The sequence below is a fragment of the Sarcophilus harrisii genome, chromosome X (assembly GCF_902635505.1).
Source record: "Sarcophilus harrisii chromosome X, mSarHar1.11, whole genome shotgun sequence".
Lineage (NCBI taxonomy): Eukaryota > Metazoa > Chordata > Mammalia > Dasyuromorphia > Dasyuridae > Sarcophilus > Sarcophilus harrisii.
In genome coordinates this window covers 26,341,260-26,367,790 of record NC_045432.1, presented here as the reverse complement: position 1 = coordinate 26,367,790, position 26,531 = coordinate 26,341,260, and the positions used below count along the sequence as shown (strand labels likewise).

At 42.5% G+C, this 26,531-nt stretch overlaps 1 protein-coding gene across 2 annotated transcripts in view; it reads left to right on the top strand.

Moving 5' to 3' along the window:
• Window positions 1–26,531, top strand: part of TMEM255A (transmembrane protein 255A) — a 90,992-nt gene that overhangs the window by 38,036 nt on the left and 26,425 nt on the right. The window contains exons 3-7 of one of the 2 annotated variants that reach the window (XM_031944890.1): window positions 6,283–6,345; window positions 10,986–11,075; window positions 12,266–12,334; window positions 13,155–13,243; window positions 20,736–20,798. In XM_031944890.1, coding sequence (XP_031800750.1) covers window positions 6,283–6,345; window positions 10,986–11,075; window positions 12,266–12,334; window positions 13,155–13,243; window positions 20,736–20,798 — 374 coding nt within the window. The remainder of the gene's footprint in view (window positions 1–6,282; window positions 6,346–10,985; window positions 11,076–12,265; window positions 12,335–13,154; window positions 13,244–20,735; window positions 20,799–26,531) is intronic. The other variant, XM_031944891.1, reaches the window with a different exon arrangement.

Genomic DNA, 26,531 nt, shown 5'->3' with positions numbered 1-26,531 from the left:
TCAAGAGTTTAGTCCCCCTGTTTTACAGAGAAAGGAACCAATGAGGCAATTATCCAAGGCCAGCCGGCCAGCTAGTGAGTAGTTAGCAGACACAGCCCCAGCTCTTCCAGAGTTTGCTGCCAGGAAGGGTTTTTTTCCCCCTTTATCTCATCTCCCTTCCTCAGCAAATCACAAATCAATGGGGGCTAACTTCTCTTAGAAACCTTAGAGAGCTTCTGGAAAGTAGTGGGAAAGTGAACAAGATTTGTAGACTTCATTAGATGATTATATTTCATCCTGTGTCCTTGTTCCATCGTGTCTGCTAAACAAATTAAGTCTTGGCCCTCAAATGGGGCCAGGGAGCCTAGAAGTAAATGAAGTCCTCAGGAAAGCGGCAGCTAGGTGAAACAAGTTACATAGATCTTTTTAGATAATTCGATTTCACCTTGTATCTTGGTTGCTTCTATCTTGTCTCCTTCCATCTGCTAAATCAATTAAGCCTCGCTCTCCGAGTAGGGTCGGAGAGTGTAATGTCTGTCCGTGAAGGAGCTGGAGATCAGCAGCTGACTGAAAGGATATGTGGTGATTTCATTGTATTGATATCTCAAGTCTTATGATATTAGGTAGTTGCCACAGTAATTAACCTCGGTCGTAAGTCCAAGAAGTTAATAAAACAAGACAAGACTGTGGATTCACTTTAAGTAAATAGTGGGGGCAAGGATAATTTCGCTGTGACCTTCAGAGTGGGCTGTGTTTATATCTTGGCCAGTGGCAAGAAATATCCCTAACTGTTCATAATAACCACTAGTTCCCATTCTAGAGAAGAGAGTCTATTATCCAGGTTATCAGAGAGAGTGCTAGATTTCTTGGAAAAAATGGAAGTGCTTCAGGGAGGAAACAAAATGGGAAAATGGTATAAAGAGGTAGGTAGAGGACAATTCTATCCTGTCAGATTGGAGAATGTGATACAGACAAGGAAGGAGAGAAGAAGGACTTCTGAACAGCTGGAGCAATATATAAAATTCCCATAGGGCAAGTGCTGGGCTACCACTGGAAGAAATGGCTCCTTGTGTTCCAAAATATGATGCTGTGCATATCCTTTGACCTAGCAATACCACTACTAGGCATGAATCTCAAAAGAGAGTAAAAAAAAAAAGAAAAGGACCCATATGTACAAAATTGCTTATAGCAGCTCTTTTTTAGGGCAAAGAATTGGAAATTTAGGGGATATCTGTCAATTGGGGAATGACTGAATAAATTGTGGTATGTGATTATGATGGAATATTATTGTTCTATGGGAAATGATGAGCGGGATGCTCTCAGAAAAAACTGGAAAGTCCTCCATGAACTCAAGCAAAGTGAAATGTCCTATTTACAAAATAATAGAAACACTGTGGGGTGATCAGCTGTGATTAACTTTGCTGTTCTTAGCAATACAGTGATCCAAGACTGCTCTGAAAAATGGTGGCCAGACCAGAGAAAGAACTGTATCTAAATACAGATGGAAACATACCTTTTTTTTTACTTGGTGTTTCTTGAGGGTTTGGGGGGGGGAAATCTGTGTTTTCTTTTGAAATATGATTTTTATGGAAATGTTTTGTGTAACTTCACATGTGCCTTCTCAATGGGAGAGATAGTCAATTACTTCGTGTGTCAGGGAATCTGGTGATTCCTGCAGATTTTGAAGTCCTGCAGCAGTCTCATCAACAATTTTTGATGTTCAAGAGTCAGTTGCCACACTCATAGGGTTAACAGTTATGCTTTTTCAGTGGCACATTGTAGTCAGAGATAGAATCTAGAACTCAGAGTTTTAAAAACAAATGTTGACAATTGAAGGTAGGGAATCCAGGAGAGAAAGGCAGGTAGGGTTTGGTAATGGGATTTGGATTTTGGAACCACAGCTTGATATGTGAGATTCGTGGGTTCTTGACAAATGGTGGAAGACACCTAACACAAGGACCAGTAAAAACATTTTCTCCTGTGAAAAAGGACAAACCTGTGTAGTTCTGATAAACCTAACCAGAGAGAATCAGCTTTAACACACAAAAAAGTGTAGCCTAAGAGAGGACCAGTTAATTCGTAGGGTACGTAATCCAAGAAGAGAGTCAGCAATAAAACCTATGGCTGCAGATGTCTATATAAAGATAACCAAAGAATGGGCAGTAAATAGGGTGAACTTGAGATCTTAAGGCAGTGAGGGAAATTCTCAATTGAGCCCCTGTGGCCTGGCTCATGTTTGTGACTAGATAAGTAGAAGGAGGTGTAAGTGGCATTGTATTTTAAAATGTGATGCTGATATGAGGAATCTAGAAACTGGGGTTGGGGGAACATATTGGTTAAGATACCAATGGAGTTAGAAATAGAAGTAATATGTATATGAACAGACCACCTGGACAGCAGGAGGAATTGGATGACAGATTTGGGAAAAGATCACAAAAATCTGGTGTAGTATAGTGATAAGGGTCTTAAACTGGAGACTGGAATAGGGACTAGATTTAGGATTTCATCGATATAGGGATCTCTCAGGCAAAGAAACTCTTGGCTACCAGTGCAGGTTGGTGCCTTCTGTGTAGCTCATTGTCTAAGACCCACCTTCTTAAACTGTGATTTGAGACTCTGTGCAAGATCTCATAACTGAATTGGGGATCATGAAATTCTGATTTATTAACAGAAAATGTTTGATTTGTATACCTTATATGTGGAGTCATGTAAAAATTTCTCCAGTGAAAAGGGGTCTTGAGTGGGAAAAGTTTTTGAAGCCCTGGTCCAAGAGCCTGAGGCTCTAAGAGATTGAATGACTTGCTAAGGGTCACACAATGAGGATATATCAGAGATGAGATTTGCTGCTTACATTCTCTCTTTCAAAAATTTGTAACTTGATTAATGATCATTTCAGTCTTCAAAAAGTAGAAAATGCAACATGGGCAACTGATTGCCAAGAACTTTCAGGGCAAGTGACCCTTTCATCATAGAGTATTCGTGTTTGTTTACTTGCTTTAGTTTTAGTTTTTGTTAGTAATAGTTTTTCTTTTTAAAATATATGTAAAGATAGTTTTCGACATTCACCCTTACAAAACCTTGTGTTCCAAATTTTTCTCCCTACCCTCCTCCCCTAGACAGCAAAGCAATCCAATATATGTTAAACATATGCAGTTCTTGTATACATATTGCCACACTTAGGCTGCACAAGAAAAATGAGATCAAAAAGGGAAAAAATGAAAAAAAGAGAAAAGCAAGAAAACAATAATTTAAAAAGGTAAAAAATACTATGTTGTGATTCACACTCAGGCCCTATATAGTCTTCTCTCTGCATGCAGGTGACTCTCTCTGTCACAAGTCTATTGGAATTTCTGAATCACTTCATTTTTGAAAAGAGCCATATCCATCAAAATTGATCATTGTATAGTATCATTGTTGCCATGTACAATGATCCCCTGGTCCTGCTAATTTCACTCAGCATCAGTTCCTGTAAGTCTCTCCAGGCCTTTCTGAAACCATCCTGCTGATCGTTTCTTACAGAACAATAATATTCCATAACATTCATATGCTATAACCTTATTCAGTCATTCCCCAAATGATGGGCATCCGCTCAGTTTCCAGTTTACTGTCTCTACAAAAAGGGCTGCTACAAATATTTTTGTACACATCATATAGAGTATTCAAGAAAAGTAAAGGACTTGTAACCTAGGTTTTGGGAGAACAGAGTTCAAAAGGCTCCAAGAAAAGGATAGGATTCAATGGTTTAGTATTTTTTCAAGGGAAATTACAAAAACAAGAGCCTCCTGAAGAGACTGAGATACACAGGGAACTCATTGATTAATTGAGATCTGGTAATGACTTGTAGAAAAGACTAGAGCAAAAGGAAGTCAGTGAGGATGAATACAAAAGAGGAGGCTGTATCTCCTTATGAGCTGAAGTTGAAGGGGGAAGCTAAGGATGCCCAAAAGGATTTTAAAAAATTCTTTCTGGGGAGAAAGAGGAAGATAAAAAGAAGGGATAAGATCACCGTTTGGGATGAATGGGTACATGGATGGAAGAACAAATAACAAACAATGATGAGAAAGCACTTAATTTGCATCTTTCTTCTGTTTTTTCTTCTAAGAAGAATGATCTTTGGAATGAAATATAAAACCAAATTGGTTGAGGAGTGGAAACTCAAGACAAATGGAGAGGGCCAGATAGTATCTTATTGCCCTGCTGAATTCGAGACAGTAGGCCGGAACGAACTATGACTGGAACGTTGAAAGAATTTGCCAATGTCATTGTTAAATCACTCCGAGTGGTCTTTGAAAGATCTTGAAGAATGGGCAAAGTGGTCCCATAAAGGGACTGAAAGTCCCAAGAATAGGAGTTTGGCTTTTTTTTTTTTCAGATAAAATTTAGAATACATTATTATGAGTAATGGTTTATAAACACTTTAAAAGGGAAATAGTGATCACCAAAAGCTAATATAGTTTCATCAAGGCAGAGTTGTGCCAGAGTAATTTCCTTTCCTTTTATGGGCAGAGTTAAAAGGCTAATGGATCAGGGGAGTACCCGAGGTATAATACACTTAGTCTGTCAGGCTATCCTGTAGACAGAACAGAGAAATGAGAGCTAAATGATAAGAGGTGAATTCAGAACTGTTTAAAGAGACCCCAAGAAAAGTCATTAGAGAATCAGTGTCAGCTTACTGTGAAGTCTAAATGGAGTACCCCAGGAATGCGTCCTTTCCCTTGTGCTGTTCAGCACTTTGATCAGTGATTTAGCTGACAGTATTGATGGCGTGCTTGTCAAGTTTGGGGATGATATGGTGCTTGTAAGGGTAGTTACACGCTAGATGAAAGTTTCTATCTCAAAAGATATCACATATTAGAACCTGCACCTGAAAGAACAAGATAAAATGAAAGTGGGAAAATGTAAATTTTTGCACATGGCTGAAAAATCCGTTTCCCAGTCATAGGATGGGACCAATAGTAGCTCTTATGGAAACGATCTGGTCATTGTAGTTGACCGGATGAACCAATGGAGGCAACTCCCAAAACATCTAACATGATCCTGGGTTGCATCCACAGAGTCCTGGTGGCCAGGATGATGGAGGTAATAATTGTACTCTAATGAGCCCTGGCCTGACCATACTTACAGTATCATGCTCACCTTTGAGGAAAGACATGCTAGAACTGGCCTAGAAGAAACTGATCAGAATGGGGAGAAAGACTTTAAAAGATAGGATACGAGGTTTGGAACTAGAGATGTTTAACATAGAGGAGAGAAGATTCAGCAAAGAGTCATCTTCAGATACTTAAATGGAAACGGGGTCAAACCTGTTCTTGATTCCCGAGAGCAGAGGCTGAACCACTTATCTGGTCCATCATGGAAGATACTGCTAATCAGGCTCAGAGCAAACCTCTGAGATTCCTTTTCTCTGATTTTCCCCCAAGGCTTCTTCTTGGTTCCAAAAAATTTCTCTTCTATGTTCCCACCTTGTGTTTGTCACCAAACACCCGTCCCTTGTGCCAATGTTTCCCCACTCAACATTTCTCTGTATTTGTTTATTGTTGGAAGACTTTTGGAGGCAGGTATTGCTTTGATTCTGTCCATTGTTGCTTCAGGCTGTCTCATATACAACTCTGCTTGAAAGATTAAACATTCAGGCTTTCATCGACGACAGCCCTTCAGTCAGCAAGTCCATTAGCAGGTATTTATTAAACACTACGTGTTAGCCCCTCCGCTCAGTGCTGCACAAACACACCATCTCCATGCACCAAGAATTAAAAGGAATGAGAACTGGGAGAAGTTGATGCAGAGTGAATACGTGTATGTTACATGAAGTCATTTCCCTTCAGTCTGGGAGCAGGGTTTGTATCCCCAAGACACGTTTGTCAAACGTCAGGGGAAAATATTCTTCCATTAACTACCTTAGCCGGACGGGCAAATTGGGGGATGGTTTGGATGCTGCATTCAGACCTTCACGGTCAGTTTATTTGCCTCTTTCCCTTAATGCTCAGTACATCAAAAGGGTACTTAAAGAAAACAAAAAATCCCTACCCAGCAGTTGGCCTTAATGACAAAAGAGTAAACACAAGCATAATTTATTTACTTAACCATTTCTATTTTGATATATCAATGACCCCTAATGGAGACCAAAGCTATCATTGGTTCGATATAGAAACCATTAAGTTCCAGAACTCAGATACAATTTGCCTTCTTGCTGGTCACCGGTAGGCATTTACCCCCTGGAAGCTAGTGGCAACTTAGGTAATTAACTGTGACATTCACTGAGTATTTTTTCTAAAGCGATGTCATCTGTTTTTGTTTTTCCAGCTTGGTTTTGGATCATTTCTCGGAATCATCGGCTCAAACTTAATTGAAAATAAAAGGCAAATGGTAAGTTTGTTAGCAGTGGCATTAAGAGCCAGAGAGGGCTTTTATATCTTCCACTGATGTATGATTATGATATAGGCTTGATAAAAAGATAATTCATATCCAGCTTAGAAAAAATATCCGGGCCTCCTTGAAACAGAAATATATTTTATGAAAACTTTAATGGAGACACACCGTTGATGGTAGGAGTGGGCCACATAACACTCATTTTCAAGAGCTTAAAGGCTTAGAAAGTGCTTTTTTCACCACTCTGTGAGATAGGTAGTATGTAATTGTCACCGTTTTATACATGGGGAAACCAAGGCTCAGAAAGGAAGAATGATTTGCCCAGGGTCATACAGCTAGTAAGCATCAGAGGCAGGATTCGAACCTAGGTCTCCAAGTTCCAAGTTCAGAACTCCTGTTGTTTAGTCATTCAGCCGAGTACAACTCTTTGAGGACCCCCCCCCCCAGACAAGATCACATTGATATAAAGGTGCTACAGTGGTTGGCCATTTCCTCCTCCAGTGAATTAAGGCGGACAGGTTGAAGTTACTCACCCAGGGTCACACAGCTATTGTGTCTGAAGCTGGGTTTGAACTAACTCCAGGCCCAGGGCTCTATCCACTGGAACGCCACCCAGCTGCATCACTTTCTACTACATCATACTATATTTCTTCTGGTGAAGAGCAGTTAGTTACCTCTATTAAATGGAGATGGACCCCCCAAACTGCCATATTTAAACATCACCAAACAAATTATTAGCTTTCTACTTCCTATTCCCCAGAATGCCCTCAGCCTTTTCTCCTTGGGGATGCTTCTTTTAGTTTGTTTTCTTGATGATTGGGGGCCACGTTTTCCGAAGGATAGTAAAAATTAGAGCTCAACCAGAATGGAGTGACTGGGATGAGGAGGGGACTCCAAGTTGGCACGTCAGAATCAGTTGAAGGGACCAGGGAAGAGAAGCCCAGGGGAATACACAATAGATATTTGCAGATATTCCAAGGGCTGTTTTGGGGAAAGGGTATTTGATGTATTTGTTAGGTATGGCTCTAGAGGGTAGAACCAAGAATAATAGAGGAAAAAAGTGGAGATACAGGGAAGCAGATCTGAACTCAGAACCTGAGGAAGATCTTTCTTCCTATTGACACTGTCCATCAACAGAATGAGCTACGTGTTTAAGGGTGGAAAATGATGGAAAGGTATAGATGGGAGTGTGTGAGTGCTTCTCCCAGTGTGTTTCTCACGACGCTTTTTAACAACTTGTGTAAAGATCTAGAGAGGATACTTTTCATGTCTGCAAGATGACATGAAGCTGGGAATAGTCAATTCAGGTTGGATCATAGAGTTAGGATTCAGGAAGTTCTTGGCAGGCTAAAACACCAGGAAAAAGTTAAGGAGATGAAATATTGTAAGAATAGATGAAAAATCTTACACTTGGATTTAAAAAATCAATTTCTACTTGGATTCAAAAAATTAATTTCACAAGTACAAAATGGTAGAGACACGAACTAGACTACAAATAATGTGAAAAACATCTGAGGATTTTAGTGAACTCCATACTGTGGCATGGGGCATCTGGGTGGTAGAATGCTGGGCCTGGAATCAGGAAGACCTGAGTTCAAATCCAGCCTCGGGCACTACCCGCTATATGATCCTGGGCAAATCACTTCACCTCTGACTGCTTTAGCTTCCTCATCGATAAAATAGGGATAATAATAGCACCTACTTTACAAGGATGCTGTGAGGATCAAATGAATTGACATATACAAAGTGTTGTGCAAATCTTAAAGCACTATATAAATGGCAGCTATCATCATTTTTATTTTAGGTTATGAGTGGGACTAGATAGCTCCTGAGGTCCCTTCCAATTGACTACTGTGTGATTCTGTAATGAGATCTCCCGAGGAGAGAGAGATGTTGGTCTCTGGCCAGCAGAGGGGTCTAGATCTTAGGTGAGATGATCTGCCAGCCTCAGCAGGAGGAGATGGGCTTGATGATCTACTAAGACAAAGGCCACTTGACTTGGTACTGAGATTATCGGGCTCTTGTCCTTCCTCCACACTCAGTGCAGACGTACCTGGATTCTGGTTCCTCGAGTTATCTGAATGAGAGCCAAATGTTTTATAGAACGGAGTGGGGTCTCTAGCAGGCTCATTTGATTTTCCATTTCTGATATCACAGATTAGCAATTTCTAACTCAAAAGTTTGAAGTACCAGTTAGATAAAGAAGTACTGAGGAAGTGGAAGTCCCCCAGGATATTTGGCCAAGAACAAGTGGTTATATATTCAGTTTAATAACGATGTTTTAAGTGTTGACTTTGTGGGACTATACCTTTTAGAGGCTAAACAAACTCTCCAAAGTCTCTGCTTTCAAGGACTTTACATTTTGTTAGGGGACTACCATACCACTTAATGAAATAGAAATTGTTTGAGGGGGGAGACAGCACTGAAGACTAGGTTTATGAGAAAAGGTTTTCAAGGGGGGTAGCATCTGAACTGAGCCTTGAAAGAAACTCAAACTTCATGGCAAGTGTCTCTGAGAAGAATCTAGTATCCAAGATATGTAGAGAATTGATGCAAATATGTAAGAACAAAAGTAGGTAAATGGGCAAAAGATATAAACAAACAGTTTTCTAAAGAGGAAATTTAAACTATCAACAACTATAGGAAAGATTGCCCCGATTTATAAGCAAAATGAAAATTAAAAGTAGGAAGCAAACAATCGACAAGAGTTTACTAAGTACTTACCATGTACCAGGAACTGTACAAAGAAAGGCAAAAACATAGTCTCTGACCTCAAGGAGCTTATGTTCTAATGAGGCAATGTGTAAACAATTAGGCAGCATGAATGGGAAGTACCAGAGCAAAGTGGGGTCTATATAGGGGTAGAATACAGGGAGTGCAGTGTAGCAGGAAAGGTTTCTTACAGAAGGTGGGATTTTAGCTGGCACCTAAAGGAAACCACGGAAACTGGGAGGTAGAGGTAAGGAGGAAGATTATTCCAGGCATGGGGGACAGCCAGTGAAAAGACACAGAGATGGAAGATGGAGTGTGGCTGTGAAGAAGAATAAAACTAATACCAAATAGGATTCTATATTTGATTCTGGAGAACCAGTGTTACTGAGGCATGTCGGGAAAGGGCCGACGTGACCAGACACGTACTTTTAGCAAGATCCCATTGGCAGTTGAGTGGAGGATGGATTGGAATGGGGAGAGACTTAAGGAAGGCAGATCCCGCTCCCCCAGCAGGCTACTGTAATAGAGCTACAGTAATAGTGCAGGCATTAGATGATGAGGATCTGCACCAGAGTGATGGCAATCAGAGGAGGGAAGGGGGGTGTATTCAAGAGATGCTGCAAAGCTAAAAATCAATAGGCCTTGGCAGCAGATTGGATATTGCCAGGAGTGGGGATGAGAAAGTGAATTGTCAAGGATGACACCTCCTAGACTGTGAGCCTAGGTGCCTGGGATGATGGGAGTGATTAACTATCATCCTCTATCAGTCATAATGATGTTTGGAAGAGGAGAAAGCTGGAGATAAAGATAATACCTCTGTTTTGGACATGTCAAGTTTAGGATACCTGCAGTGTATCCCGTTCAGTATGTCTAAAAGGCAGTGCTTGGTAAAGGACTGGAGGTCAGCAGAGAGGTCAGGGTTGGATATATAGATCTGAAAAATCATCTCACTGAAGTCATGGGAGCTGATGAGATCATCAGGTGAAAGAGTATAGAAGGAAATGTGAAGAAGGCCCAGAACCGTCTTGGAAACACCCACAGTTGGGAGACGTGATGTGGCTTAATAACCAGCAAAGCAGACCGAGAAGGAACAGTCAGGCAGCCAGGATGAGAAACGGGGACGGCAGGGTCATGAAAACCTAGAAAGAGCATCTAGGAACAGAGAGTCATTGACAGTGTCTGACAATGGGAAGTGACAAAAAAGATAAGGACCGACAAAAGGCCCTTAGAGTTGGTGTTTCCGAGATCCTTGATGACTTTGGAGAGAGCAGTTTTCTTCAGTTGATGATGTCAAAAACCATATTAGACAATGTTATCAAAGGGGATTGCCCTCTTTGATTTTTGTCATCCATTTTTCCTTTCATATTATCTCCCCTCATAAGTCCCAAGAAACCCTTGATGAAGTGTTTGGTCTAACCCTAATCCTGTTCTTCATCTTTTCTGTGACCTCTAATCTCTATACTACCTTTCATTTTTTTCTCCAAGATACTCTCATGCAGGAATGAGATTAGGGTTTGTAAGACAGAAAGAAAGATGGCGTGATAGAAGGTCATGATAGAAGGAATCACAAGTTTCATCTTGCTCCTGTCAGATTGGCACAGCCAAAAATGATAAATATTGGAGAGACAACAAAAAGAGGCACACTTATGCCAAATCATCAAATTGTGCATACCCTGTAACCTCGAGGTCCCAGTTCTAAAGGTACATGCCCAAAAGAGGTCAAAGACAGAAATAAGTCTTCTCTTTACCCTACTTCCTGTCCTTGCTTTTGCAACATTTTTTAACTCATTTCTTCATAAGACCGGAATTAAGCTTCACAGTTCAAAGGGAATTCCCATTCTCCAGAAGCTCCAGTGTTTGATTAACAGGTAACCCTGACTGTTTTGTCTGTCCTTCTCCTCTCCCCTTCTCTGTCCCCACTGCAGTTGGTGGCATCCATTGTCTTCATCAGTTTCGGCGTGATTGCTGCTTTCTGCTGTGCTATTGTAGACGGAGTGTTTGCGGCCCGGCACATCGTGAGTATATGAAAGGGAGTCCTGCAGATACATGCTGAACGCTTGCTGTATGCGCTGTGCTAGGCTGAGAGGCTTGGGGAACCCACCAGAAAGGGAAGATAGGGCCCAAGTCCCTACAGGGAGCTGAAAACTGTCAGCATGATCTTAGGAAACAGAGCACCTGAGCATTAAGTAAAGGCAGGGCTGGCCTTGCTAAGAGGGCCGAGATAAGTGAGCTTACTTAACATCTGGGCTGTTGGAGCCATTTCTCTCCTTGAGTCCCTGTCAGATTGGGGCCCAGGCAATGGGGTGAGGAGCGGAAATCACAGCTGGATGCCCTTTTTTTCCTCTGGGGAGGTTTGGGATAGTATTTAGGCCAGGTGTCCCTCCCCATCGATAGAGCAATTGCCCGTTAAAGCCCCTAAAACCTTTTAGATTACCCTAGAGACCAAAACCCCAAGCAAACTGAACCCCCCAAACCAAACTCAATAGTCATGTTTATGAGCCCTAAAAGGGTGTGTTTGTGGTTTTCCAAAACTAGCTAGGGCTCGGTCTAAAACCTCCCCTGGACTGTGAACTAGCTTCTCTCTCCATGTGCTTCCCACTGTGCTTTCCTCTATTTTCCTATTCCTGTAACAATTCATCACTAGCCATTGAGGATAACACTGTCCTCTGGCCCCCCCCCCCATATTCTCTCATTCCTATCCCCCTTAACTTGATTCCATCTGTCTCTTAATCCCAAAGTCACCCAAAGAGTCCTAAAAGGGTGTTTTTTTGGACTTTCCGGGAAGTCATTTAATTTCTCTTAGTCTCAGTTTCCTCATGTATAAAATGAGGATTAATAATAGTACCAACCTCACAGTCTTATTATGAGGATCAAATGAGAAAAGTACTAGTTGTTATTAAAAGTCAGCCAAGAGAAAAGGCAAAATCCAAGTTATCACGTCATTTTTGATGTGCCTTTGGGATGCCCTGAGTAGGAAATAGTTGACTTGGGGTTCTGGGGTCCCCTGAAATGGGAGGGACATTTCACCTCTATCAGCCACTTGGTTGCTACTTCCTGAAAAGCACAGCCTTCTCCTCATGTGGTCCTCCTCTTCCAGTTCCACTCAGTGCCAGGCATGTGCGTGTGCCTTCCTTGTTACTAAACAGAACTCCCTGGTCTGCTTCCCCAACATCCAATGCCTTAGCCTTTATTCTGCTTTTCCCAGGATCTCAAACCTCTTTATGCAAACCGTTGTCACTACTACTCCAAGACATCCCAGAAGGAGTCCGAGGAGGTAAGGCTATCCTCCCCATTCCCAAATCTCTCCCCGACCCCTTCCTTCCTACAGGACTAGAACTGGTCTTTTGGGGGAGAATCTGCAGCTAGCTGTCTCTGGGCTGAGGAGCCAAGGCCAGCTTTATGTCCCCATGTGGCCCACGTAGCTTCACTCTGCTCTGGAGCCAGGCTGTGCCCCTGGCCCCGGCCAGTTACAACCCAGGTACGTGACCCTGGCCACGAGAGGGACGAGGTGAGAGTGTGCATGGCTCAGGGCCACGGCGTCTCCTAGCCCTGGAAACCCAACTCGGAGGGCGTTGCCTTGGTACGGCGAGCCAGTGCTGCCATCTTGGTTCGTGAAAGACGGCATCCGCATGCTGGCAGAATAAAATAGCCCGAAGGTCCTCTCGGCATGGCATGGTAGGGTCGGTTGGCTTCCTGGACCTCCCTGCTCTCCCTTGCCCTGCTCTCCCTTGTGAGTGTTGCTATCTCAGAGCTTCTCTCTCTCCTTCTCTCCAAGCATGGGGGGGTAGGTGGAGGGAGGGGCACATGGGGTGTTGTTCCGGCTTCTCAGAGAGGATGGCAAAAAGACTGGCACTTACCATTTCCCCTGCTAATTCAAATCCTCCCTCCAGTTTGAGAATGGACGTCCTCAACCATCCAGCAAGCAGCTTCTTCCAGCTCCAGTCACAGACATCTAACACCCTCATCCGTTTCATCTTGGGGTTGTTGCTTGCAAGAAATCCTTACTAATGGCCTCCATCTTCATTAACACTCCTTCCGGTCCCAGGCTCCATTCCTCCCCCTTTCTTGCCTAAACTACCCGTCTTCCCCTTCAGGTGAACTGCCTCCGTGCCAACCAGGGCTATTGCAAATCCAGGATTAGGGGCAACACCTGCTTCTGCTGTGATCTCTACAACTGTGGCAAGTAAGTACCGAGCCTGGGGCACGCTGGGAAGGGAGAGGGAGTGAGTTGGCCCTGGAAGGGAGGAATGGTCGCCCCTATTCAGCCAGCCCTGGGCTAGGCACTCTGATGGGGGCAGCTTTCAAAGAACTAGAGGATGTGGTCACAGAATCAATCAGACACCAAGCTCACAATTAAGCTCAGGAGCGCCATTAACGTTTCAAGCCTAGAATACTACATTGGGCAATTGGAAGGGGCTACACGGGGAATCTAGCCCCATCCACCCATGATAGGAATCTCCACCAAAAGATACTTGTTCAACGGTCCCACAGCCTGTGCCACGGAGAGCCCGCCACCTACTGGGGCAGCCCAGTCCACTTTGGGACAGCTTGGATTATTAAAAAGCTTTTCCTGACATCAGGCTTAAATTGAGCCTCAAATCTGGGCCCAAACCCCCAGTGATTTAGTCTAGATGGAGATATAGATAGGTGGAATATGTCAGCCAAATAGTGTCAACTGTATATGGAAAGCCAGGGGGGACGTGACACAATCAACAGACATTTATTAAGCACAAGCTGCGTACCATCACTGTCCTGGATATTGGCAACATAAAGGCAAGAGCTGAAACACTTTCTACTCTCACAAAGCTTAGGTTCTAATAGGGGGACACAAGTACTTATATAAGTATGTTTAGAATAAATCTCAAGTTAATAAAAAACAAAAGTAAATACTAGAGAGATTGGGGGGAGAGGAATGAGCATTTGGGGGGTGGGATGGGGATCCAAAAGGGCTCCCCATAAAATGTGATGCTTAAACTGGGTCTGGAAGGGAAACACAGAGGAAAGCAACAAGGAGATTGATCCAGCAGAAGCCATGTGTGGACCTTGAAATGGTACGGTTTAATCTCTATTATGCATCTTGTTATTGTTTCATCTCTAGGATTCTTCTTGCACTTATTCAGGGAGCTCGTGGATCTTTGGCTTAGCTCTTGCCCCTTTCTCTCCAAATCTGCTTATCCAAAATTTGGGTTTTGTTTGCTTTGTGTTATTGTTCGTTAACTCCCTCCAACTACAGGAGCAGAAGGGGAGAGTATTTAATCGTCAGTGCCCTTGCTTTCTTCCAAACAGTCTTTCATTAGTTTGAAGATGAGATTTATCTGATCTTTCTATTACTACTTCTGTTTCTTTCTATTTCTATTGCTATTGCTCCTTGCCCTTTCTTTTTTGTTAAAATAATAGCTTTTTTTATTTTCCAAATACATGCCAAGATGGTTTTCAGCATTCACCCTTGTAAAACCCTGTGTTCCAAGTTGTTCTCCCTCTCTCCACACCTCCCTCCTTAGACAGCAATCAATCTAGTCTAGGTTACACATGTGCAATTTTCCTATACATATTTCCACAATTATCATGCTGCACAAGAAAAATCAGACTAAAATGTGGAAAAATTAGAAAGGGAAAAAAGCAAAAAGGTACAAATACTATGTTGTGATCCACACTCGGTGCCCACAGGCCTCTCTCTGGATGCAGAAGTCTCTCCAAATCACAAGTCTATTGGAACTGGCCTGAATCATCTCACTGTTGAAAAAAGCCACATCCAAAACACTTGAACGCCACATAATCTTGCTGTTGCCGTGTACAATATTCCTTTGGTTCAACTCACTTCACTTAGCGTCAGTTCCTGTAAGTCTCTCGAGGTTTCTCTGAAATCCTCCTGCTGGTCATTTCTTATAGAACAACAATCCCCATAACATTGATATCCCATAACTTATTCAGCCATTCCCCACCTGATGGGCATCCACTCAGTTCCCAGTTCCTTGCCACTACAAACAACTGCTACAAACACTTTTGTACTTTTCCCCTCTTTTATGATCTCTTTGGGATACAAGGCCGGTCCCCTGCCCTTTCTGGATATAGTCAACTGAACATTTGCTATAAATCTGCTTTATGATTTCTCAAATACTTGAATCAGACCAGCTCAGACAATGAGATTCTTGTCCTTGGCCTCCCATAAGTCCACATGGGATACTCCCAATGTCCTGGGGGTGCTTTCCTTGGATAAGAATGGAACATACCAGCATCCAGCAGTTAGCTTAACCAGCCCATCTTCTTTTTCACTCAAATATTTTTTAATAACTTTGATTTTTCTACTTCTTCATATTTGTGCGTCTCTTATAACCTAATACTCATTGTCAAGCCTTGGGATTTCATTGCCTCTGAGGAAATGCTCATTTTCAGTTCTTCTAAGATAGAAAGTTCCATGTCCCATGAGATCAGTATTAAAAAGATGGACCTTGGTTTCTGGGGGAAGTTTGGAACACTTAAAATTAAGCTGTCTCCCAAAGGCAATCTTCCTAGCTCTCTTCTTCCTATTAAGTTGTGGGCTCAGTTCATTGTCCATTCATGGTGTTTATCCCAAGGTGTATTTTTTTCAAGAACCTGGAAATGGTATACACAAATATATGTGCAAAATGGTATTTGCACACATACATACAAAGTGGTATTCATATACATACAAAAATATTTTCACAACTAAATTTCAACAAACGGGGCAAACTGAGGCAGATCTCCAAGCAAAATAGCATTTATTAACTGTGACATGGTACTCGTCAATAAACGGATTGGTGACTTGGCTCTGTTATTGCCAAGACCCTGAGCAAAAGGACAGGTTTGGGGGACTACAGAACAAAGAGCAGAACAGGATAGATGACATCATGGAATTAAGAGAAATATAATTGATTACCTAACTGAGGCCCAGGGAACAACATGATTGGTTGGAAATTTGGTAATGGGGGCTAACAACAACCTCCCCCCCATTCTTCTCTCATGAGACTAAGAAGTACTCTTTGTTTGAGTCCAGGTGTAAGATAGTGGCCCAGAGTTTTGGATAGCAAACCAAATATCCTTGAAGGTTGTAAATATATCACATCCAAACTCCCTTTCTGTTTACCCACACTTCCCAAGGTTAGCAAAATTCCTCAAGGCAAGGAGACATGTTTTAAAATTTAACCTGTTATCAGCCTGCTGAATCCTGAACTCAAGTTCATTTTTTATTTATTTTTTATTTCTTAACAGTGTTATATATACTTTTTTATTGAAGTTTTTTATTTTCAAAACACATGCAAGAATGATTTTTCAACGTTGACCGTTGAAAAACCTTGTGTTCCAATTTTCCCTCCATTCTCCCCACCCCCTCCCCAATATATGTTAAACATGGTAAAAATATATGTTAAATCATATATATGCATATTTAGACAATTATCTTGCTGCACAAGAAAAATCAGATGAAAAAGTTTTTAAAAATGTGAACTCAAGTTCAGAGACAAAGAACTGTGATATAAAGCAGTTACAGGACAAAATTAATTGTAAATAGGTTCAATAAGAAAATGTGTACTTTTCATACGTACATACACACAATACACAAAGAATGAGACTCAATGGGTTATCCTTAAAGCGGGATATCATAATCTACACAAATAGGCAACCTTTGTCCACAGAGATTTTTCTGGGTATCTCGACGGCAGGCCAAACTCTGATCTCATCCAGGGCTTGGTACGGTCAATATATCGTATGCAAATAGAAGGATCTGGAGAGCCTCACTCACGGTCTCTCTAGAGAATCACCCTTTATCTTGGATGTTAGCCTAGACTCCCTTCATGACAAAGAGGTATACCTTGGCTGAAGATACAGCTCTCTGTTTTCTGCTTCTCCTCTTATTAATGATCGAAGGAGCTATGATTAAACCTTTCCCATTATATCTCATCTAATTTTGATGCGGCGAAGACCCCTTGTTACAGGGCAGTATTTAAGATCACATTTTCAGCATCAAGTCAAATGCTTTTTTTATAGTCCCCAAGCAGTAAGCACAGCAGGAGCTTATTTTCTCCATCTTCCATGGCATGATGGTAGAGATGTGTGGTGTACTATGAAATATCACTTGCAGTAACCTGCCTTTCCCTTCTAATGCCCTCATCAAAGATGCCGTCCATGTGCGTGAAGAAGATTCTCATAAAATATTTATATAGATGGGAAACTAGGCATGTAAGTTGGTCATTATTTATGTTCTCCCAGTAACCCTTGTTTGGAATAGTAATAATAAACCCTGAGATTTTTTTCCAGGCTTTTAGTATCTTCCTCTCCATCAGATGCCTTCAGAATTGATCCCTTGCTATTTCCATGATTAGGCCCTTCCCAATCTCATCTAGATCTCCTCTGAGCATACTTGTTCTGGGCCAGTGCTTTTTTCATTTTTGTTCTCTTTGATATCATTCTTTTCTCCTCTGTGGGCCAGTCCAAAAGACCATCAAATCAGAGTACAAGTGTGATGACGCCACTCCTTAATTCTGAAAAGATTTTATCTGTTTTACAGCTCTCCTTATATAATAAAATACATCCGTTTTACAGATCTCTTCCCTTTGTTATTCCTCATCCAGCTTCATCCTTAAATGGCCCTCAGATTGACTTTGCATTCTTGTGGTCTCTTGGCTAAGATTTCTTTAAATCAGTTCTTTTTTTCTGTTATACAAGGGGATACTGCTCATAATCTTCTCCTATCCTTTCCCATAAAATTTTATAAATAAGTTTATATTCTAAACCAGCGTTGTCCTTGGCTGCCACATCTGACTGGGATGCATTTACAGTGCTGTTGTTGTCTCTCTGTTCTGACAACTGATTTCCACCAGTTGAATTTTTGTATGAAATAATAGTAATGGTGCTAATGTCTTTTCTTCTCTGTGTATCCCATTCTTGCATGAATCACGTGTCTAAAGAGGTCAGGTTGGAGTTGTTTTAATTATATATATCTTTTTTTCTCATTTTTTACTCTTTCTTCTTGATATGTATTGATTTTGATCTCTGTTCAGATGGCTGATTGAGGAATAATTTCCCCATCGTAATCAATCATTTTCTGTCTATTAAAGTCTACCCAATTTCATTTTTTTATTATTCAGTTTCATTATTAGGTTCTGTCTATCCAATATCTTTTTGCCATTTTCACTTATTTTCACTTTTTGCACTGAAGTCACCATAGCTGGCTCTTTTACTTTCTTTTGGCCAAATAGAAGCATTTTTGTTTTGGATTCTCTTGGGTTTTTCTGCCTTTCTGCTCTTCTATATACATATTTGTTTCTCACTAATTCTGCCCAGCTTTGCCAAAGGGCTCTTGCTCTGAAGGTCCCGGTATCGCAGTCTTCTTGGTGACTAATTCACTTGGTCTTGTGGCATCTTACCACCTTTCTAGTTCATTTCTCCCCTGTGTCACTTGAAAACAAAAGACATTCAAGCAAACAGCATTGTAAATAAAGTGAAAATGACTTCTTGCTGATTGCCCCATATTCCCTTCCTCCTAAAACATTTTCATTCCCTATAAAGTATATTGGTTACACTCAAACATCTTCAGGTATACACCGTGTCATAATTTAGAATAAAACATGGTCAGTCAAAAGCATTTATTAAACTCCTGCTGTGCGCAAGGCACTGTGCTGAGTGCCAAATACAGGTGATCATCCCACCTGTTTTACAGATCTCTTCCCTTTGTTATTCCTCATCCAGCTTCATCCTTATAAATGGCCCTCAGGTTGACTTTGCCTTATTTGGGGTCTTTTGGATCAAGATTTCTTTAAATTGGTTCTTTTTTCTGTTTTATGAGGAGATACTGCTCATAATCTTCTTCCATCCTTCTCTATAAGATTTTATAAATAAGTTTATATTCTAAACCTTTATTACATGCAGGTAATCCAACGCAAAGCTTTCAACTTTGTCAATGTTTATTAAATACCTCCCATATGCAAGGCACTAAAGCCAGACGCTGGGAATGGATGCAAAGACAAAAGCAAAATCATTGCTAGGTGCTTGTATTTTTTCGAGTGGCTTGCAATATATACACAAGTAAATGACTGTAAAGTGACGCAAAATAAGGTAGTTTGGTCCCTGGCACTTTGCTGGTGCCATTTTTGTTCTCTTTGATGTCATTCCTGTTGACAGCTCTGTCAAGATACCCTTGGTATCTTCAGATGTACCCAGCTACAGTCTTAATTCCAGACTTGGGAATGGCCGGGTCTGACCCTTGACATCCTTAATGTCACAGTTGTGCAGCCTGAATTCAGAGCATGTGGGTAGCCCACAGTGCTTATTTTTAGCTCCAGCTCACATAGGTGACCTCTACTCCCCCACCCATCCCAAGATCCTCTACCACTAGGGGGTTAGGCAGGAAATAGGCCGCCTCTGGGTTCAGCCTTCCCACGACTCTGTCTAGACAGAGATTCCATTTGGGCCAGGAAAGACTCAGTACCTTTTCCTCACCCACCGGCTCTTTGGCCCCTCCTCATCTTAATCAGGCTCTGGACTCTCATTTATATGAGCCACTGTTTTGTGGCCAAATTTAAATCCTGCTTTTGACACCTACTGGCTGGTTGACTCTGGGCAAATCACTGTACCTCTCGCTGCCCCCACCAATTCTCTCAGACTATAAATTGCAGAATGGATGCCCATCTTCATTGGTGGAGGGAATCACCTTGATGGGAGTTCCTTGACCATTGAAATCATAGGCGTAATTCAAAAAAGCCCTGCTATTGAGAGAGTGTTTTATTACTTGCAAAAGGTTTTATGTACAACAGCCCTGTTACTATTACGGAGATCATTCTCCCCATTTTACAGACAAGGAAACTGAGGCAGAGACAGGTTAATTGACTTGCCCACAGTCACACAATGCCTGAGGTAGCACTAAAATGGCAGGTCTTCATGACTCCGGGTCCAGCAGTCAGTTCATCAGGCTACCTGTCCCAAAGTGGACTCTGTCATCCTTTGAATCCATCAGTATTTCCATACAATCGGTTTTGCTTCACGTAAAGCACAGCATTACTGTCTATAAAAGTATAAAAGAGAAAAAGAGGACAATCGTAGTGTTCTAGATCTGGGGTCTAGATTTAGAAGAGGAAAAAACATCAGATGCTCTCTACCCCGATCCCTTCATTTTATAGTAAAGTGGAGGGAGGAGACCTATCCAAAGACACACAGGTAGAAAATATCACAGCTAGAATTTGAACCCAGATCCTCTGACATCCTTCATTTTGCTAGGACTTGGTAGGAATGTCATATCGGGCAAGGAGCCTGGAAAGGTTGATCACTGTCAGTCTCAGAATACTTTCATGATGAGCTTAGCAAACTGTTGAATGATGAGCCCTTCACTCATACGCAGGTAGGTAACTTCCATCCGGTTGGACCGCTTTGGCGGCCCCTTCCAAGGACAAGGTCACTTTAGAGATCAGCCCCAGCTGTTTTGTGGGGGAACTTGCGGTCCGTTCAAGGCCTGAGAGTCAGGAAGCAACAATCCCATAATAGAAGGAAAACATCTCTGTGGAACAGCCGCTGTCCAGTACCAAGGTTTTTTCAGGCCAGCTAAAATTCAAACCTGACCACAAGGACTAAATATAGCTGATGACGAGCCCCCGGGGGCGAGGGACCGTGATTTTGCCTAATGCGTACATATCTGTCTTCCTCACCTATTTTTAATCAATTGCCAGCTCCCCCAGCACATTTCCTGGAAAGAAGGCCAAGAAGAAAAATGTCGGGAGAAAAACGACCAGGTAGTCATTTGTATGGTGCTATGGAAACAATTTCCACCGCTCTCTGCCCACCGAAATCACCACTGTCAGGGGGACACAGGACCGTGTGATTGGAGTGTCACAGACTAGGAGAAGAGGTGTAGAGCTGGGAGGGACCTGAGAGACCATCGACTCCGGTTCTCTTATACAGGGGGTGGGGAGAGGCTGAGATTCAGGGAGAGGAAGTGATCTGTCTAAATCATACGTAGACTCCTCTACTAGAGCCGGAAGGGACCTCAAGGCCATCGACCCCCACTCTCTAATTTTAGGCGTGAGGAAACTGAAACTGAGAGGGTTTAAATCATTTGCCCGAGGACTGACACATTTAGCGAGTTTGAAAGGCAGGTTTTTAACCCAGTCTTCCTAACTCCAAGGCTGACACGCTATGTCACAGTGGGTACCTTTGAGAGAGAGCCGGCATCATCTCCTGCCTTAGAACCACAGCCCCACGCTTGGAAGAGATTTGGGAAATTGTCTGGTCTGAGCCTTTCACTTGACAGAGAGGGCAACTGAGGCTCAAAGAGTTTATACAACCTTTCCTTAATACAACCCTGTTACAGGCCGGTATAAACTAGACACTGACACAGACACATTGATCCGTTTCCCCCAAGATCAGATGCACGAGTTGAGCTCAAAGAAGAGGGAGACAAATACAGGTTACTCATTCTGGTGATCGCTCCAAGAAGCAGCTAGGTGACCTGCTGAACGGATGCCTAGGCTTTGAGTCAGGAAGACCCCAGTTCAAATCTGGCCTCTGATATTGATTAGTTGTACAAACCTGGGCAAGTCACTTAAGCTTTCTCAGCCTCAGTTTCTCCAAGTGAAAAATGAAGATAATAATAGCACCTAACTTACAGAGTTGTTATCAATCAAATGGCATATATATGTATATTATATATATATATATATATATTTATATATGTAAGTGCTTTATAAACCTGAAAGTGCTCTACAAATGTTAGGTATTACTAAATATAATAATATGATGTAAAATGTTAGCTAATAGCTAACATTTAAAAAAATTAAATTAACAGCTAATTGTTGCTGGCAGTGTGGCATGGCAGACAAGCACTGGACTTAGAGTCGGGAACTCCTAAGTTTGAATCCTGCCTTAGACACTTAGTAGCTGTATGACCTTGGGTAAGTCACTTAACCAGTGTGTGCCTCAGTTTCCTCATCTTTAAGTTGAGGGGATTGAGCTGAATATCTCAGGAACCTTCCAGGTCTAAATCTATGATCCTATAATCCTAGGAGATCGAACCATTCAATGAGTTCCACCATTCTCACCAAAGGTTTATTGAATGCCTACTATGTGCACAAGATATGCAGAAAAAAATAGACACACACATACACACACAGTCTCTGCCTCCAGGAATTCATTTTCTAGTTGAGGAAAAAAAGACGCACAAATATGAAACCATTACTAAGAATGCCAGGCAGTATATTCGGGGCCAAGATGGGGGTACAGACCAGACTAGAAGTGGGCAGAGAAGTTTCTGTTGTTGCAGAGAACAGAGCGCCAGCTTAAAAGGCTAGAGAAGACTTTGGGAACAAACAGATGGTAAAGGAAAGAACGTGAGCAAAGGGTTGAGTTGGAAGTGAGCATAATATGGCCAGGGTCCGGTGAGGAGCCCAACCTGGCCAGGGTAGAGACTTCATATTGGTAGCTGCTCATAAGTAAACAGAGAGGTGGGTTGGAACCAGATGGGGAAATTTTTCAATACCAGGAGGAGTTTGAAATTAAGGACTTAAGGGGCAGCTAAGGGGCGCAGTGGATAGAGGACCAGTCCTGAAGTCAGGAGAACCTGAGTTCAAATGTGACCTGAGTCATTCAACACTTCCTGGCTGTGAACTTAACTTTCTGAGGGGATATAGCTCATAATCTTCTCCCATCCTTCCCTATAAGATTTTATAAATAAGTCACTTAACCCTAATTGCCTCAGCAAAAAAGAAAGAAACTGAGCGCTTAGGAGGTACTAGGGAGCCATTGAAAGCGCTTGAGTAAGGGAAAATTGTTTTAGGAAGATTAAAAAGCAATTAAGATACATGGTAGGTATAAGTAGGATGAAATATATTTACCAATGATGACTTGTATGCGAGAAGTCAAATAAGATTGGTGAGGGCCTCTAGGCATGTGAGCTGGCTGCATGGCAAGTCTCTGAGATGGCAATTGGTCAACCAAAGGGTTCATTGGGAGTCCAGTAATACTGAAAGAACTAGAAGAAGGATCCCATCTCTTAGGCTTAGAAGATCCTGGATTGAGAGCTGAGAGGGACCTCCAAGGCCATCAAGACCAACCTTCTCTTTTTGTAAAAGGGGGAAACTGAGGCCCAATGGGTAAAGTGATTTATCCAGAGTCATATAACTAATAAGTATCTAAGGCAGTATTCAAATTTCAGGCTCTTCTGCCTCCAGATCGAATACCCTAGCCATTAGAGATCATTAGAGGATCATGCTTCTCTGATCCTCTATGAAGGATTCACGAAGAAGGCGTAGAGGGATGAATCCATGCATGAGTTAACTCAGTGAAGGGAATATTTAGAAGTAGGAACCCACAGATGCCTCAGAGCAGTAATGTGGCAACTGGGTGCAGGCAGGGGTAGATTATGGGAGGCAGAGACTGTCTCAGGAGGCTGTTATAAGCGTCTAGGCAGTGAGGAGGCCCATGGGAGCAAAGAGCTGCTGCCATTTTGAAGGACTTTTATTTTTTAAACATTGATCTGCAAGTTGTTCCAGAGAAGAGCCAAGTGCCCTTTGTAAGACACCGATTCTATGTGTTCGCTTTGATTCAACTTCCCCCCTTCCCCAATGCAAAGAAAAAATCCCCTGGACTTGAGAAACCGTTTGAAACCGAATCTGGACTCCTTTTAGTGAACACTAATACACAGAGTTAGTGGCTAGAGAACCATTTCAAAGCTAGGAAAACCCGACCTCCAAGGCCCGCTTCTGACACTGACCACGTGACTGGGCAAATCATTTGATCTCTTGGTATTTACAGAGCAGGTGCTGGCTTGTATTAAGGGAGGGAATTTCCCCCTCTGGGAGTTGCCTCTTACAGGAAAATCCACAGAACCAGTCCCTCTCCCTGTCCCTATAAAATTGGAGCATTAAGATAATTTTTAAACTGAAAACCTGAATACTAGCACATCCCTATAATCACAGGCAAACTAACTTTTCTGAGGCTTCGGTGTTCTGATATCCAGAAGGACAGATTCTGGCTTCTTGGATCAAAGGGAAGACCCACGATTTGATTCCTGGCAAAGCGGGGAACAATTAATCCTCCCTCTCTCGCCCCAGCAAGCTGTAGAGGAGACAAATGTTCAATTGCGAGGAATACCCCGTCTTTCTCTATTCTATCCCAGAGCTCTCTGGGATACCAAATTCAGGTTTCACTGCCTGGTTTCCAGTACTTTTCCACATCCGGCCCCAACCAACTCTAGCTTTTATCTTCTATTGCACCCAATTCCTTTTTCCTCCCCTTGTCCCCCCTCTCCAAACCTTACCACACCTTTAAGGACCAGCTCAAATCCCCCTTCCTTCAGGAAGACTTTTGGGACTACCTTGTCCCATACTAATTTCTCCCATCCCCAGTCTTGTTTGATGTCATAGCTATGTAGAGTGATCAATTTAGAACTTAAAAGGTATCTTCCATGTCATGTGGTCCAGTGACAGTTATCACGGTTGTTTAGTTGTTTTTCAGTCTTCTCTCACTCTTTGTGACCCCATTTGGGATTTTCTCGGCAAAAATACTGGAGTGGTTTGTCCATTCCTTCTCTAATTCATTTTATGGATGAGGGAACTGAGGCAGACAGGGTAAAGTGACTTACCCAGGGCCACACAGCTAGTGAGTGTCTGAGGCTGGATTTGAACCCAGGATGATGAGACTTCCTGACTCCAGACCCGGCACGCTATCTATCCACTATAGCGCCACCTAATTGCCCCAATCCAGTGGTATCAACCCCAAATAGAAATGGGGACCGCTACCCTCCTATTTATTAGGATCCCAGTAGATGGCATCTCAACTCAGAAAACCACAAATCAACATCATCTGTGTCTTATTCTTTTTTATTTATTTTGTTCAGTATTGCCCAATTACATTTTAACCTGGTTCAGGCAGCACTGGGACCATCCAGGCCCAGACTGAGTGTTCGACAACTATGATCTAGTCCATCTCCCTCATTTTCCAGATGGAAAAAGTAAGACCCCAAATGAGTAAGTGGCTCTCCAATCCAGCATCCTTTCCACTGTACCCTGGTCCATAGCACCCCATTTGATTCCAGGTACCATTCCTTGCTCTCCGATTGTTGTATGTGTATCAGTCCCACCTCCTCTAAAGAGCAAGCCCTTGCTACCTTCTTGGCTCTTTGGTCCCCCTGTAGCGCTGAGCCATTGTGCTGGCTGCCCCGGAAGTACTCCATCCTTAGGGATGGAAACATGGCTACCTCCGTTAGCAGTACCAAGCACTGGCACACTCAAGTAAGTAGGCACTAGGCACACCGAGCTGTACAAAAAAAGGCTGGGTTTAGAAACTGATGTTGCTGCATCAGGAACTGGAATCATCAGATTCACTCCGGATTCATTCATTCATTAATTATTAATTAAGCATTAATTCAACCACCTACCATGTTTGAGTCATTGTGCTAGATCTGGGGGATGCGAGTACAAAACAAACAAACCCAACCAGGAGGATCGTAGTGTTTGGAGCTGGAAAGGACCTTAGTGATTATATGGTTCAACTCCCTCATTTTACAGAAGAGGAAACTGAGGCACAGGGGGCAAAAAGGAATTTGTCCAAGGTCATACAACTGGTAAGCAGCAGAGGCAGGATTTGAAGTTGGGCCCTCAGACTCCACTGCCTCCCTCCCCGTGCATCCACCCTCACCTCTTTCGTCACTGGGCCCATCCCTCGCTGGGTTTCGCCTGGGCCCCACAGACGAGTGTCTTTCAGTTTATGAAGTAGCTATGTTACTGAAAAAACATTTGTCACATTTTGGTCTCTTGAGGCATATGTACCAGGGAACCATGAGCTTCCTTGAGTAAACAGAGTAAGTATATCCTATGTGACTGGATTATCGAGTTGGATTTGTCTTAAAGGAAGACCTATGCGATATTCATCTCAGTATATGGCATTTAGGTTCATAGACTCAAGCTTTAGTTTTGGAACTGGAAGAGATCCTTAGACATCATCTATTCTAACCCCCTCATTCTGTAGATGAGGAAACTGCGACCTGGAGAGGGTAAGTGGCTTGCCCAGTGTCATACAGCTAGTGATTGATTGGGGGTTCGAATGCAGCTCTTCTAGTCTCCCGGACCAGGTCCCTCTCTGCTCCGCCCTGCTGCTTTTCATGCAAAGGACCATGGGCTGCCAATGTCATCATTCATTTTCGTGCTTAAACTCTCAGCTAATTTGGCCTTGCCTAGGTAGACAGGGCCCGATAGCTTGGGTTTGAGAGATCCGAGGGCCAGACAAGACCTCGGGAGAGCATCTACTCTAGCTCTTGGCCTTTGGACAGATTAGGCACATCTCGCAGTTGTAAGTCATTTGTTAGATGAGGCAATTGAGGGAGAAGAAGGGAGGTGCCTTGCCTAGGGTCTCTTAGCTAGCAAGGGTTAGAAGTGGGCCTTGAACCCGGGTTTCTCTCACTCTAACGCTAGCTCTCCATCTACTACACCATACTGCCTCTCATGATACAAACCATACCTTGGATGGATAGA